The following is a 14,664-nucleotide window of genomic DNA, read 5'->3' as shown; positions in this document are numbered from 1 at the left end:
CTCAACTCCTATACCTTTTTCTAGTTTGTTTTCTCTCTGTTCTCTAATTTTGTAAACTGCCTCAAGCATAGTATTAGATTGGGTGAGAATGGAGCAGAAGGAGGAAGAAGCCCATTGAAGAATCTTTTTCAACTGTGGAAATTTAAAAATTCTATTAAAAATAAAAATTTTTCTGCCATGGCTACCGTAAATATCACTGTTGTTGTGTTGCTGATATATATGGGAATGTCTGTTAAGGAACATCTTTAACGTTAGAGAGATTAGTCCAATAACCTCTAATTTTGCTATTTTCTAGTGCTGCATCAAGTAGTGCCTTTTTTCTAATCCCTGAGTGAACTAAAGGTAGTATTGTTTTCCTAATTGAACTCTGCAGAAAATTAAATAGTCTTCTTTTGAAACTAGGAGTCTGAAGTACAATTATAACATCATCTGACCAATTTATAATTTATGCTGTGTTACTTCTGTACTGTTTTATTCTTTTTTTTTCAAAGAAGAAAGTTAATGGATTTTTTTTTTGCTCTTATGTTTAGTGGAGGAAGCGTCTCTGTGTTCTTTCTTTTTTTTTTTTTTTTATTTAATTTATTTTTGGCTGCACTGGGTCTTCGTTGCTGTGCTTGGGCTTTCTCTAGTTGTGGTAAGCGGGGACTACCTTTCTTTGCAGTGCATGGGCTTCTCATTGCGGTGGCTTCTCTTGTTGTGGAGCACGGGCTCTAGGCGCGCGGGCTTCAGTAGTTGCAGCGCACGGGCTCAGTTGCTCTGTGGTATGTGGGATCTTCCCGGATCAGGGCTCAAACCCGTATCCCCTGCATTTGGCAGGCGAATTCTTCACCACTGCGCCACCAGAGAAGTCCCCGTGATCTCCTTTTTTTTTTTTTTTTTGTGGTACGCGGGCCTCTTACTGTTGTGGCCTCTCCCGTTGCGGAGCATGGGCTCCGGACGCGCAGGCTCAGCGGCCATGGCTCACAGGCCCAGCCACTCCACGGCATGCGGGATCTTCCCAGACCAGGGCACAAACCCGCATCCCCTGCATCGGCAGGTGGACTCTCAGCCACTGTGCCACCAGGGAAGCCCCCCTGTGTTCTCCTTTTAAACTTAAAATATCGTGCAAGCTACCTAGAAATTATTCAGGATTCCTTACTGCAATTTTGCATTGTGCAGTTCTTTGTGTTTCATTAGCTAAATGGTATTTAACACAAAAAAATGGCACTAAATTACCTTAGCGCATATTTCCAACTGTATATTATTCTTTAAAAAGCAGCCTGAAATATAATGGCCTAAATTATCCTGGCAATAATATACTATTTGGAAAGGGATGGGCAGCTGTATGTAGCATGTGATGTTTACATGTGGAATAAAAAGCCTCATTTGTTTAACTTCTAATTTAAAGAGATTTTTGGAGAGATGCATATCAGGGATGTGGCAGAGCATTCTCAGGCTGTTGGAAGACCTGAGCTGTAGCCCAGCTCTGTCATTTACTAGTGGCGTGTCTTTGGACAAGTCACTAAAGCCCCATCTTGTTTCCTCAGATAGAAATGGAGCCAGTAAGGCAGGTTTTGACTTCTCACTAGGTTGTTGTGAAGTTAACTAGGTGGAAACACTTCAGAAACTCTAAAGCCCTTTACTAATTTATTATATTTTTATGGAGGCTGGAGAACAGAAATGGCCCCATTTACTTTTTTAAAACAAAAAGTGGATGAGAGAACATAACATGTACATCTTAATATAAGTGATACTTGTTTTGGAAGAGGTGATTAAGTTGTTATCATTTGAAGTACAGATGTAAGACATTTTAGAAAAAATTTGTATAAAGGGCTCAAAAATTGCTTTGGTCTGGATAATGTTCCCTAATTCTAAAAATACTTGAAACTAAGTATTTTTGAATTTATAACAAAATGCTCCTTCAAAATTGTTTAAAAATTCTTTTTACTGATATTTGAGATTTTGTGGTTATGAATGCTCTCTACTTTATTATAATTGTACAGTGTCTTTCTAGTCCTGTCTTTCTCCCTTTTGTCTTATAAAGTTGCATCAAGTTCTTTTACAGCCTATTTCAGAGACTATTAGTGGTGTGTTTATATATTTTCTAGTGGTTTTTAATTATTGAGCATGGCCAGCTATTCCCTTGATTTTTACCATTTGGGGAGGAAGGATGGTAATTACTAAATTTTAGGGTAGATTATGGTTTTATTGTTCTAACATAGGCAGCCCGGTGTTAGATAACTTGTACAGGAGAAGGCTCAGCGTAAGGTGAGAAATGTGAATGTGCTTCCTTCAAAGGGTCCTTCTTCTGTTTAACCTGAGGATTAATGTTTCCAACAGGTCCCCTGTAAGTAGCTTACAGATCCGCTATGATCAACCAGGCAACAGCAGTTTGGAAAACCTGCCCCCAGTAGCAGCCAGCATAGAGCAGCTTCTGGAGAGGCAGTGGAGTGAAGGACAGCAGTTTTTATTAGAACAGGGCACTCCTAGTGACAGTAAGTATTCTCTTCTTGTCTTTAAAGAAAGATCAATAGATGGATGGATGGATGGATGAACAGATAGGTGGATAGATGTTAAAGTCACACTTCATCAAGAATAGCATTGAAATTATGATATGTCTTACATAATATGGTGAGAAAGTGTAATGTAGTGGCTCAGTAGAACAAATGCTACAGGTTTACTGCTTGGACTTGAATTTTGTTTTTACCTGTTATTAACAGTGTGATCTTAGGCAAGTTTCTTAATGTCATTGTGCTTTTAGATTTCCATTTGTAGGATGGGAATAATAATGTACCTATATCATAGTATTGTTTTGAGGGTTAAATGACATAGAATATATAAAGAACATTGCCTGGCTCATGGAATTCACTGGTTTTTGTTACTTTTTATAATTATTAAAATATTGGTACATTGTTCTCCATTGACCATTGTTCTAGTCAATTTTTAAAAGTTTTACTAAAATATGAGTTATAGCTTCTTTTAGCTTAGGTGTTTGAATCAAACTTGCTCATCTTTGGAGAATTTGTTTTAAAAAATGTGTATAGTCAAGTATGGCCAACTCTCTTGATTTTACAATTTGGGTGAGAAAGGAGAATAATTACTAAATTATATATATAACATATATTATCTATATCATTTACTTGCTAAATTATGTAATATATATTACATATACATATTTAGTATCTTTACAATTTTAAGTATTAAGGAGAGCCATGGGTGAAAAATGCCAAACACAAAAACTGTTACTACAGATACTGTTAACTAGAGAAGTGGCCTAATATTAAGGATATATATATATCTGGGGGAAATAATAGGTGTTTTGGTTTGGTTTTTAATCATTTTGGGGGTGGGAGGTATAAGCTTTTGCTGCTTTAATTTTTTAAAACAAAACAAAATATTTTGCTTACTGTTACACAGGTGCCATAAATTGGTATTTTTATGAATGGTGCTCTGACAAAAAATGCTAATTGTGAGGAAATTCATGCTGGGATAATCCTTTCAACATGATAGCTGGAGGACAGGTTTAGCTTAGTCTTACTGCATCTCATTTGGGTATACTAAGGGTTTATTTGTGGGATCTTGAAGAGGAGGGATAAAAGTTAAATCCTTGGGAAATGACCGTATGTGTCTGTACCAGTAGAATTGTATGTTTTCAAGGCCCTGAGGGCATGTTAAACAAATACAACTTTTTAATACATAGAACTTTTAAAGTGTCATTCACTGCAGCATCACACAGGCCTCTCTCTCTGCTGTGTCGAGAGGTCTGAGAGCTGTGGCAGGAACGGAAACGGTATTTGAGGTGGTAAGGCAGGACAGAAGCCGAGCCTGTATGCAGATGACGTGCCTTCCCTTGGAGCCGGGAGAGGGGCTGCGGTGCACACACACTGCTCTCTGCTGGGCGAGTGTGGATCCACAGGCCTAGCGGCTGGGCTTCCTAGTCCTGTGTCAGGTGGCTTGCTTAACTCAACCAAGCAACAAACAAATACTTGTGCTCTTTATTTGTGGCGAAGGATATTGGTGTGATTCTTTGCCCTTTGAAATATGATTTTAATGAAAAATCATGGCGAGCACTTTGAATTTTTAATTAGGTTTTTATTTTGATGAAAATAAAGTGTTCTCATGATTTTTCTTTGAGAATGGAAATTACCTGAACTAGGTTGGGTTTTTTTGGTATGTGGCGACAAAGTTTCCACATGGTATATCTAGGAACAGTATCCCTTTATGCTTACATAGGTACAAATATATTATGGTTTATTTATATCTACATATAAATTTAGGAATAGAACCTAGTCACTTAGAAATGCTTAATAGAATTTCTACTTTTCTATTTTAATTTATTTCTAAAGTTATTGACACTTAAGTCCATAAAATACCTAGTCCTGTGTATGAAATTCTTTATTAAAAACCATTCAAATGTCTGCTAGTTTTAGGAATGCTGAAGTCATTACACCAACTTCAAGTAGAAAATCGAAGATTAGAGGAACAGATTAAAAACTTGACTGCCAAAAAGGAACGCCTTCAATTATTGAATGCACAGCTCTCAGTGCCTTTTCCAACAATAACAACAAATCCCAGCCCATCTCATCAAATGCATGCATTTTCAGCACAGAATGGTAAATATGAATGTATTGTGGATCTAAGGAAAGTAGGATGGACTTCCATTATCTTTTTCATAATAACTGGTCATCAGTTATATGCAGATGTAGAAAAGGAATGATAAATTATTTTCTATGAGCATAAAGAATCCTGCTCATGTAGAGAACAAACGTATGGACACCAAGGGGGAAAGTGGTGGTGGGGAGATGAATTGGGAGATTGGGATTGACATATATACACTAATATGTATAAAATAGATAACTAATAAGAAACTGCTGTATAAAAAAATAAAATTCAAAAATTCAAAAAAAAGAATCCTGTTCATTGTTCAATTTGAATTTGCTCTAACTTCTTTAGTACAGAATTTAATGGTAAAATTTAAATATGTAATGATCTCTTTATTGATTTAAAGCCATGATATTCAGTAGAGATAAAGATTTTTTTCATTCAAATTGGTCTTAAGAATAACAAGGCTTAATATTTAAGTGTTTTTAATGCGGGCTTCAGGGTAAGCGTTTTTAGACAAGCCTTTAATCTTACACATAATGTAATTTAACAGGTAAATAGGTTTCTTTTTCTTCGTCTTTTTTAATCTAGCTCCTACTACTGATTCCTTGAACAGCAGTAAGAGCCCTCATCTAGGAAACAGCTTTCTACCTGATAATTCTCTTCCTGTATTAAATCAGGTAATTTGGGTGTGGTTAGTTTCATTTGTGTGTTTCACTTATGAACAGTAGTATATCACATTAGATGGTTTAAAATTATTTTAAACAGTTTTGCTGTGTTGTTTACAACTTAGTTTCTATTCTTTCTTACGTTAGGACTTAACCTCCAGTGGACAAAGCACCAGCAGCTCATCGGCTCTTTCTACTCCACCTCCTGCTGGGCAGAGTCCAGCTCAGCAGGGCTCAGGCCTTAGTGGAGTTCAGCAGGTCAATGGTGTGACAGTGGGGGCACTGGCTAGTGGAATGCAGACTGTAACATCCACCATTCCTGCCGTGCCTGGAGTGGGTGGAATAATTGGAGCTTTGCCAGGTAACCAACTGGCAATTAATGGCATTGTAGGAGCTTTAAATGGGGTTATTCAGACCCCTGTCACAATATCCCAGAACCCTACCCCACTCACCCACACAACTGTACCACCTAATGCAGCACATCCAATGCCAACTACACTGACTAACAGGTAAGAAACTTACTTAAATACCTTTTGGGTTTTTTAGTGCAACATGGTACCAGTGCTGTCCATACTTTAGATTGGGATTTTTAAATGTGTTCCTTGTTAGATGTACTCTAAGAAATTAAAACCCACCAAACTTAATACATTATACCAAGAGCCATTTATTTTTGACACTTAAGTAATTCAGGTTAAAACAAAATTAAATCACCTTTCGTAACAAAGCATTAGGTATGTTCTATACTGAAAATTTCAGTTTTGATCTGTGATGTGTGTTTTAAATGCTAATTTTTCTCATCCCCGTGTATATTGCCTTCGTGTGTCATAAATCCTGAAGAAAAGTAATATTATAATGAAGATCACATAGGAATGTTGGTTTCTTAAAATTCAGCTATGTAATTTTGTTAGCTTTGTTGTCAAAGATTTTGATATAATATGAAGGTCAAATATTTATCTTGAATTTCCAGGGAGTGAGACTCACTGTTTCACTGTAGTGGAATTTCATTTGAATGGCAAAGCCATGTTGTTATTGCGCATACTTTTGAGGAATAAGTCCTGTTAAGTGGATTTGCAGTGGATAGTAGTAAACTATTTCTTCTGGCTCTCTTTTCATTGGTGCTTAATTTTACCGACCATTGGGACTGTAAAAAAAGTTTAGGTCAAATCAATTAGTAGTATGTTTGGATTCTTTCTTTGTTTTAAATATGTGTCACTTAGTGTGGGTTAAATTATCCTTGAATGATTAAAAATAGAGTATTACATGTTCATGTTATAAACACATGTAAATTTTTATTCCATAAAACAACTGGGTGCCTGCTTGGTTTACAGTATAAAGGGAAACAAAACATTTACTGACAATGTGGATTCTTGTTTACCTGTATATGTGCATAGAGAGAGAGAAAGAGAGATAAAAGAAATTTGTACATCATTGTTTTCAAAAAATGTTATGGTTAGAAACTTGTTAAGTTATTAAACATCAAATTGAAACAATTGTTCATTTTACATTAAAAAAAAAACATTAAAATGTGTACGGTAGAAAGTAAGAATTTTCATCGTTTTTCAGTGCCTCAGGACTCGGATTACTTTCTGACCAGCAAAGACAAATATTTCTTCATCAACAGCAATTCCAGCAGTTGTTAAATTCTCAACAGCTCACACCAGTAAGTTCTCCCTTTTGATAATACTTGATCTTTATTAGGAGCAAGTGATCCAAGCTATAATAACTCTTCAGCATAGGTACAGATTGCCCACTGTGTGAAATGACATTGTGCTGTAGTCTGTGATACCTGCAGTTACATTATATTGATTCATCGACAAATACTAGAACATGGTCTATGCAGCTCTGGTAGACTCTGTATTTTCATGGAGCTTCATTCTGATAGGGGTGATGGGCGATAAATATATACACCCCTTTTGGTAGTGATGAGTACTGGGAAGGAAAATGAAGCAGGATAAGGTGGTAGATAACAGTCGGATGAGAGCCATCTTAGATAGGATGGTCCAGCCTCTGAGCAGGTGACTTTTGAGCACACACCTGAATAAAAGTTGAAGGAGCATGACTTTGTGACATGGGGGGGCGTGCACTCAAGGTGGAGGGACCAGGGCCTGTGTGCTGTGTGACTGGGCTGGTGTGGAGGAGAGCAGTCAGATGGGTGAGCGTGGGCTGCAAGGTTGTGGGCTGCCTTGTTTGGCTCTCCATGGCATGGAATTTAGATTTACCTTAAGTGTGATGGAAAGCCATTGGTGATTTTTTTTAAAAAAACCTTTCTTTGTGGAAATAAACATTCAGGTGTACAAGAAGTAGAGAGTATGGCATACTGATTGCCTAGCTTTAATAATTATCCCAGTTAAAAAACTCTTTTTTCGTATATCCTCATTTTTCCTTTCAGAATTTTAAAGAATTAATTGTAGGGCTTTTGTTTGTTTGTTATTGTGGCCGTGTAGCATGGCATGCAGGATCTTAGTTCCCTGACCAGAGATCGAACCCGCACCCCCCGCAGTGGAAGCTCAAAGTCTTAACCACTGGACTGCCAAGGAAGTCCTGTAATTGCAGGGCTTTGAACACAGCAGTGACATGGCATACAGTGATGTTTAGATTCACGGGATTCTCTGAAGTCAGTAGGGAATGAAATCTAATGTCTCAGGACTGAGCCCTGGGCACCCTGGAGGAGGAGAGTAATCTAGTCAAGGGGCTAGGGAAAAAGTGGCCAGTGAGTTAGCACAGAGAGTGGTGGCCTGGTTCCGTGTGAGGAAACATTTCAAGAAAGGGAGGACTCAGCTGCGTAGACTGCTTCTGGTGAGACGAGTAAGAACTGCCCGTTGGATTTGGGTGTCTAGAGCTTTTTGAGAACGTGGTTTTGCTGACAAGTGAAAAGCTTCACTGAGTGGTTGGAAAGAAAATAGAGGAAGCGAAGATGGGGTACAGGCAACTCAAGATGTTTCACTGTAAAGAGCAGAGAAATGAATCGGCAGCTAGCATTAGAAAGACGTGGTCTAAGGGGGGTAGTTTCTAATCATTTTGAAAATGACAGCGTATGTGTATGTTGATGGGGAATTTTCTGGTGCAGAGAGAGGAGGGGTAACGCCAGGGCAGCAGAGCTCTTCAGGAGAGAGCAGCTTCCCCTGTGATAAGAGGGAAGCAGAGAGGCTGTCGGTGGGTTTTATGACAGGAGATTGAGGAAACCCACTTCTAATGTTTATAGTTTTTAAATGGGAATTATAAGTAAAGTCATCAGCTGAGGGGGATAGGGATATTGTAGTTAGAGGAGAGAAAGAAGGTGTGGAACATATCTTGGAGGTGGAGAGAGAACTAAGGCAGATGTGGGAGGGTGTGTCTAGCACACCTCACTGCTAGGAGAACACCCATTTAATTAACTTTGGGGTTTCAGCCTTTGTTTGTAACTTCTTTCTAAAATACATCTACCTACTTTCTTGCTTTAGTCAAAAATGTATTGAAAATGTCTGTTTTACAATTCTGGATCATTGTCACTGTTCTTAACAGTGGTATAAGCATAGAGTCTATATAAATACTTTTTTTTAATTTTTTTGCGGTACGCGGGTCTCTCACTGCTGTGGCCTCTCCCGTTGCGGAGCACAGGCTCCGGACGCGCAGGCTCAGCGGCCATGGCTCACGGGCCTAGCCGCTCCGCGGCACGTGGGATCTCCCCAGACCGCGGGGCACGAACCCGTGTCCCCTGCATCGGCAGGCAGACTCTGAACCACTGCGCCACCAGGGAAGCCCTATATAAATTCTTAAACGCTTACACTAAAATGTAATCTTGTTTTCTTATCTCTTGCCTCATCTTAATATGAAGTGCTGGAATTCAGTTTATTTGGGGTTCTTCCTGTTAATCAAGATTTTACTCTAAGAACAGCACATACAGGTGTCTCGTTTCTGGAACGTGGTTGAAATCATGGAATTTTTAGCACAAATTATTACCCAGAGACCAGGAAGACTGAGTGGATTAGACTTGGCGTTTCCTTTGCAGCCAAGGTTGTGGTGTGAGGTTTGTTTATTTACAAGCATCAAACTTCACATAGTCAGGAATGGTGCTGTGAGGCACCTCCCTCCTCCCACCTTAAGGAAAACTCTTGCTCGACCTCCTGACCCTCCTCCCCACCAGCTGCTGCCTCGTGCTCAGCCCTGTCCATTTCTGCCTGGGCTCTTCCCTGACCTGGTAATGGCTTCTGCCCACTGGAAACATTTTCTTCCCTTAGCTCCCAAGATACCACATTATCTTGGTTTTCTTCTACCTAACTGGTTCTTCCTTTTCTGGGTCCTCCTCTTCTTCTCAGCCCCACTCATTTCAGAGCATCCTAGAATTCAGGATCTCCTCCAGCCACAAAGCTTTAAATACTGTCTATGCTGATACCGACGTCTCCAGCCCAGGCCGCTCTCTGGAATTTCAAGCTCCCATATCCACTGCTTACTTAGTTGCCACCACTTGGCTCTCTTAATAGATGGTGCAGGCATAATTAATGTGTCCAGACAGAACTGCTGACCTTCCACATGGCTGCCCCACCTCAGCTGATGCACCTCCATCCTTCCAGCTGCTCAAGCAGTTATTCCTTCACCCCTCTCTTTTTCTGACACCTCACATTGAATTCACCCCTCTCTTTTTCTGACACCTCACATTGAATCCATCAAGAATCCTAGGTCAGGTTGTGTCGCTCCTCTGTTCAGAACCTTCCTTTGCCTTCCCGCATTACTTTGAGAAAAACCAGAGCTCTCTCGGCCAACACTCCAGACCCTCATCCTTCTCTGGCCTCCTTCCTGCTCACTGCACTCCGGCCCGGTCTCCTTGCTCATCCTGTGTCATGCTGGGTGTGCCACGGGGCCCCTCGGCACTGGCTAGCACTCTCTCTGCCTGGAACCCACCCACCCCTGCCCCCCCATATCCACATAGAGAATTCCCTCATCTCCTCGTGTCTGTGTCCAAGTGAGAACCGCCCTGACCCCCGCCCCTGCTGTCCTCTCTCTTACACTCCTGTTCCCCCCGACCCTGGGCAGTACTCATTTCCTAACATTTCTTCACCCCAGAACAGTGCCTGGCACATCATAGTAAGCGCTCAGGGGTGCTCGCTGGAAGGCATGGTCTCATAACCGCATCAAGAAAGCACTCTTTCTGTTGGCATGAATGAGAACTTTAAAAGTTATTTTAAGTTCCCAGAATTATGGGAGGGATTTCACCATGCAGTGCATTCTAAAGCCAAATGCAGGTCACATGGCTGCTCTAAGTTGCCATTCTCCTTGATTATCATGGGCAACCGCATATGAATAGGGGTCTCCTACGTTTGTTTGCCCCATTTTGAAAATAAGGCCATTCCCTGATGATATTGACATTTTACAGTAGATGGTTATTATCTAGTGCAGTGTGTTCTTCCAGATGAGACTCTTGTTGTCTTTCTTAGTAGTATGACTTTGCTGTCACTTAAATACCTAATAGCAGAGCAAAGAAGAGAGAAAGCAGGCTGTCCTGACTGCCGGGTCTGCACTGGGACTCACCTTCTCCTGCATGTTCTTACCTAAGGAGCAGCACCAGGCCCTTCTGTATCAGCTGGTGCAGCAGCACCACCAGCCTGATCTCCAGCAGCTGCAGATCCCGGCACCCACGCAGATGCCCATCAACAACCTGCTTGCAGGCACGCAGGCGCCTCCGCTTCATCCAGCCACCACCAACCCGTTCCTCACCATCCATGGCGATAATGCAAGTCAGAAGGTAACAGTAAGTGTCTGTGCTTTGTTACAGCTAGTGAAATACCAAAACGAATTTTATTGATTAATCAGAGATGACTGTCCAGCCCCTCTCTTCCTCCCCACCCCCCTTAAAATATATTATCCCCCTGATAATTTCTTCTTAAAACCAGTTGTTTCAGCACCTGGATATTGTAAACACAAAGGACCTAAGCCAATTTATATATCCTCTAAGTATATCAGTTTGAATTTGCATGTAAGGTTGGAAGACTGTTTTATAACTCAGCAATTTTTCAAAATGAAAATGTGTTTTAGTATGATATGGTAAGTGGAATTGGACAGTCCAATCAGAAGATAGTAGTTGGTGTTTTGAGAATCTTTGTTTAACTAATTTGTTTAATTATAGAAATAGTCTAGATAATTTAGGAATATTTTTATTATTTTGCTCAGACATGCTAAAATTGAATTATATTTATAATAAAATTAATATATAAACTTTAGGGCAATCCACTTATTCTACCTGATAGAAAGTAAATCATAATCACATTTGTAATGAAATTTAAATTCTTTATTAATCTCATGTAAGTGATAGCATCTTACCCTTTCAATGTACAAGTTAAGATAAATAAAAATGGGTGCAGGAACAGTATACTATACATATAATAGCACACATTTTAAGGCTGTTTCTTTCTATTAATTCTCCCCTTCAATCAGGTCTACTTTACTGGAGTATAAATGTTTCCCCTAAATTCCAGTTCAGGGCAGAACCCTGTTAGAGGAAGGATATTGGGATATAGAATGGAGACTGGACATCAGGAAAAGGAAGAAGGGAAAGAATGAGGTGGGAGACTTGGCAAAAAATGGTGTTAAAAGTCACAATGTTTGCTCTTTCCCATTACTTTGAAAGTTTGCTCTTTACTGTGCTTTTAGTTTTCAGAAACTTTAGTTTGTATTTAGTAACAAGAATTGGCTCAAAATATAGAATTATTGGTTTTCATTAACTCTTCAATGCTTTTTGTTTGCCCCACTGTTCCTCTGACTTCCTGACTGTGAATAACTGTCATTATCACAAACCTAGTTTTGCAGACATGGAAAATTTCATTGATTCTGTATTAATTTAGAATGTTTTTAAACCGTTTTTTCCTAAGTTTTTTCTTGTGTTAAAAAAAATTTTACAGTATGAAATGTATTTTTAATGGAAAATCACAATAGTAAACACTATAAAATAAACAATATTAATTAACGTAGAAAAGCAAGGCTGGGAAATAATATTTATGAGTGTCCTGCTATGTGGCAGGCATCTTTGTTAGATACAATAGTATACGTGGTTCCAATCTTTAAAATATTAATAGGCTGTAACCCCATTTTTTAAATAGGGAGATTCAAAGAGGTTAAAGCTCAAAGGACACATAGCACATGTGGGATCAGAACCCATGACTTTGTTAGTTGATTTTCCACACTACTGTGTTACTGCTTCTGTGGAAAAGTCAGTCTGGGGGGATGGTTTCTACATTCATTCCTTATGAATCCTCCCTCAGAGGGGCACTTCTGTCTTTGTATACTGCTGAATTTAACATAAAGCAACTGAATGTTTAGCAGTAAATTCATGTCTTTATATTATGCTGAAAAGTAGCCATGCTGACTTTTAGAAAAAAAGGAATAACCGTATATATGACCTTTTTATCTCAGTTAAAATTTCAAGTAAGAGGATATTATCTTAAGTGGGGGCCAAAAATTCATTTAGCTAATGCATCTTATTTTGTTTGTTTTAACTGCAGAGACTTAGTGATAAAACTGGGCCTGTTGCTCAAGAAAAAAGTTGACACTTGAGAAACGTCTAGAAATGGACTATCCTGCTATTCTAGCACTTCATCTGGCTGCTGTTGCAGTCCCCTTACTACACCTATGAAGAAATGCAACAAGAAACCAGCTGCACGACAAAGGATTAATTGCCCCAAGAGCATTCTTGTAAGGCTTTGATTGATTTTCTTGTTGCTTTGTTGCACTGAAATGGAATTCCCATATCCCCCACCCCTCACCCACATTTTTTGAATTTTGAAAGAAAATTTAATAGCTAACTTTTGTCATTGAAGTAATTTACATGCAATGAGTTTATCAGCCTAAGAGGAATTTAATATAGTTGGTGTACAACTAATTTTGTTATAAATTGGCGAGATGAATAGCAAAACTAAAGACTTGTTCCATTTTTAAACCATTTGATTTTAATGTAAAAGTTGGAACGTGAAATATGATCTTTTGTTTGGGTTACAGTATGCTTGCTCTGTGAGTCAAAACAAATTTCAAGGAACTGTCTAATTTCTTCTATTGGAGTTTTATTGGTTAAATATTACAAATAAATAGGTCATCCACTTGGACTTGGCAATCTTTATTATGAAAATTTCCTTTCTAATGGGATTTGGCCAATTTTGGTAATCAAGTTAGGATGGTAAATGTCTGCTTCTGCTAAAGGTAATTTTCTTTTGCTAAACGCTTTTTCTTTAGTGTTAAGACCTACTCATATTTTAAAGAAAGCTTGAGTTCAGTGATTTCTAAGGCTGCTGAGGGAACCAGCTCAATTCAAAGTGAAAGAGGGGCCACTCTGAAACTGCTGGTAGGGTTTGGCCTGAATCAAGTGCCTGTTAGGACCTGCCTTGTGCTGAAGTGGCTCTGGACAGCTGAGCCTGCGCTCTCAGTCCTTGGGAGTAGTAGGGACAGTCGGCGTTGCACCAGCAGCCTTCCCCATGGTTCTGCCTTTATTAAGAACTTTCTATGCCACTGTAGCTAGCTCAGGCAAAACTATTACCTGGGTATTTATCCACTAATGAGTCACAAGAAAAATGAGTGGATTTGGTAAGAATTTTCTTTTTTTCTTAAGTTAGACAACTTCCCATTATTGACAATGATTTGAAACAAACAAAACAAGACAAAAAACCCACCACTGCAGTTCCTGAAACAGGTGAAATCTGTATTACAGCCCTTCCATGTTGGGTATCCCCACTCCTGGTATGACAGTATAGCAGAGTATAAATTAAACAATTGGGGATGTAATCATTGAACTCTTCTTAAATGTGTGAATTATTAGTGGAAAAGACCCAGCTGTAATTAGACCTCCACTGTGTACTTAGCTGGAAGAACATGTTAATTCTGCAATATGTCTCTTGGTTAATAAACATTGCACAGTTCTTACCTCATTTCTGTAAATAAGGTTTTGTGAATCTGTTTTGTATTGTGAAAAATTCCTAAGATAACATTGATATTTTGATTTGTAATATTTCTAATTGGTAGATTTAATTGAAAAGTAAAATTAATTTATTTTTATATGTTCAGGGGAATTTTAAAGAAAGTCAAATCTTTTGTAGATAATTTAAAAAAATCGGTGTGGTTTATTTTACTTATTTAACCCACTGGTTGTTATTCTGTAACAATTTGTATAAATGGTAAATTTTGAATGTGTTGTTATTTTACTTAGATGTAAAATTCCACATGTATTAAAATGTACAAAGTTTTTGTTAATAAAATTTAATAATGTTTATAACTCTGCCTTTTTTTCCAGTTTTATTAAGATATACTTGACATACAGCACAGTATAAGTTTAAGGTGGACAGCATAATAATTTGACTTACATACGTTGTGAAATGATTACCACAATAAGTGTAGTTAAACATCCATCATCTCATACAGATACTAAAAAAAGAGAATGACAAAAAAAGTGTTTTCCTTG

The 14,664-nt window shown here is 38.6% G+C and overlaps 1 protein-coding gene across 9 annotated transcripts in view; it reads left to right on the top strand.

Moving 5' to 3' along the window:
* MLLT10 (MLLT10 histone lysine methyltransferase DOT1L cofactor) overlaps window positions 1–14,456 on the top strand; it is a 243,475-nt gene extending 229,019 nt beyond the window's left edge. For 6 of the 9 annotated variants that reach the window (XM_024765503.1, XM_024765495.1, XM_024765487.1 and 3 more), the window contains 7 exons: window positions 2,320–2,474; window positions 4,404–4,592; window positions 5,173–5,261; window positions 5,397–5,758; window positions 6,813–6,909; window positions 10,780–10,974; window positions 12,722–14,456. In XM_024765503.1, the coding sequence (XP_024621271.1) occupies window positions 2,320–2,474; window positions 4,404–4,592; window positions 5,173–5,261; window positions 5,397–5,758; window positions 6,813–6,909; window positions 10,780–10,974; window positions 12,722–12,766 (1,132 nt within the window). In that variant the 3' untranslated portion in view covers window positions 12,767–14,456. Of the gene's footprint in view, window positions 1–2,319; window positions 2,475–4,403; window positions 4,593–5,172; window positions 5,262–5,396; window positions 5,759–6,812; window positions 6,910–10,779; window positions 10,975–11,657; window positions 11,785–12,721 lie in introns of all 9 variants that reach the window. The other 3 variants (XR_003005988.1, XR_003005987.1, XM_024765473.1) reach the window with 3 other exon arrangements.
* Window positions 14,457–14,664: the final 208 nt, after the last annotated feature.

This window comes from Neophocaena asiaeorientalis, unplaced genomic scaffold, assembly GCF_003031525.2.
Source record: "Neophocaena asiaeorientalis asiaeorientalis breed wild unplaced genomic scaffold, Neophocaena_asiaeorientalis_V1.1 scaffold217, whole genome shotgun sequence".
Taxonomy (NCBI): Eukaryota; Metazoa; Chordata; class Mammalia; order Artiodactyla; family Phocoenidae; genus Neophocaena; species Neophocaena asiaeorientalis.
The sequence above is the reverse complement of the archived record's forward strand: the minus strand, read 5'-3'. Positions and strand labels throughout refer to the sequence as shown.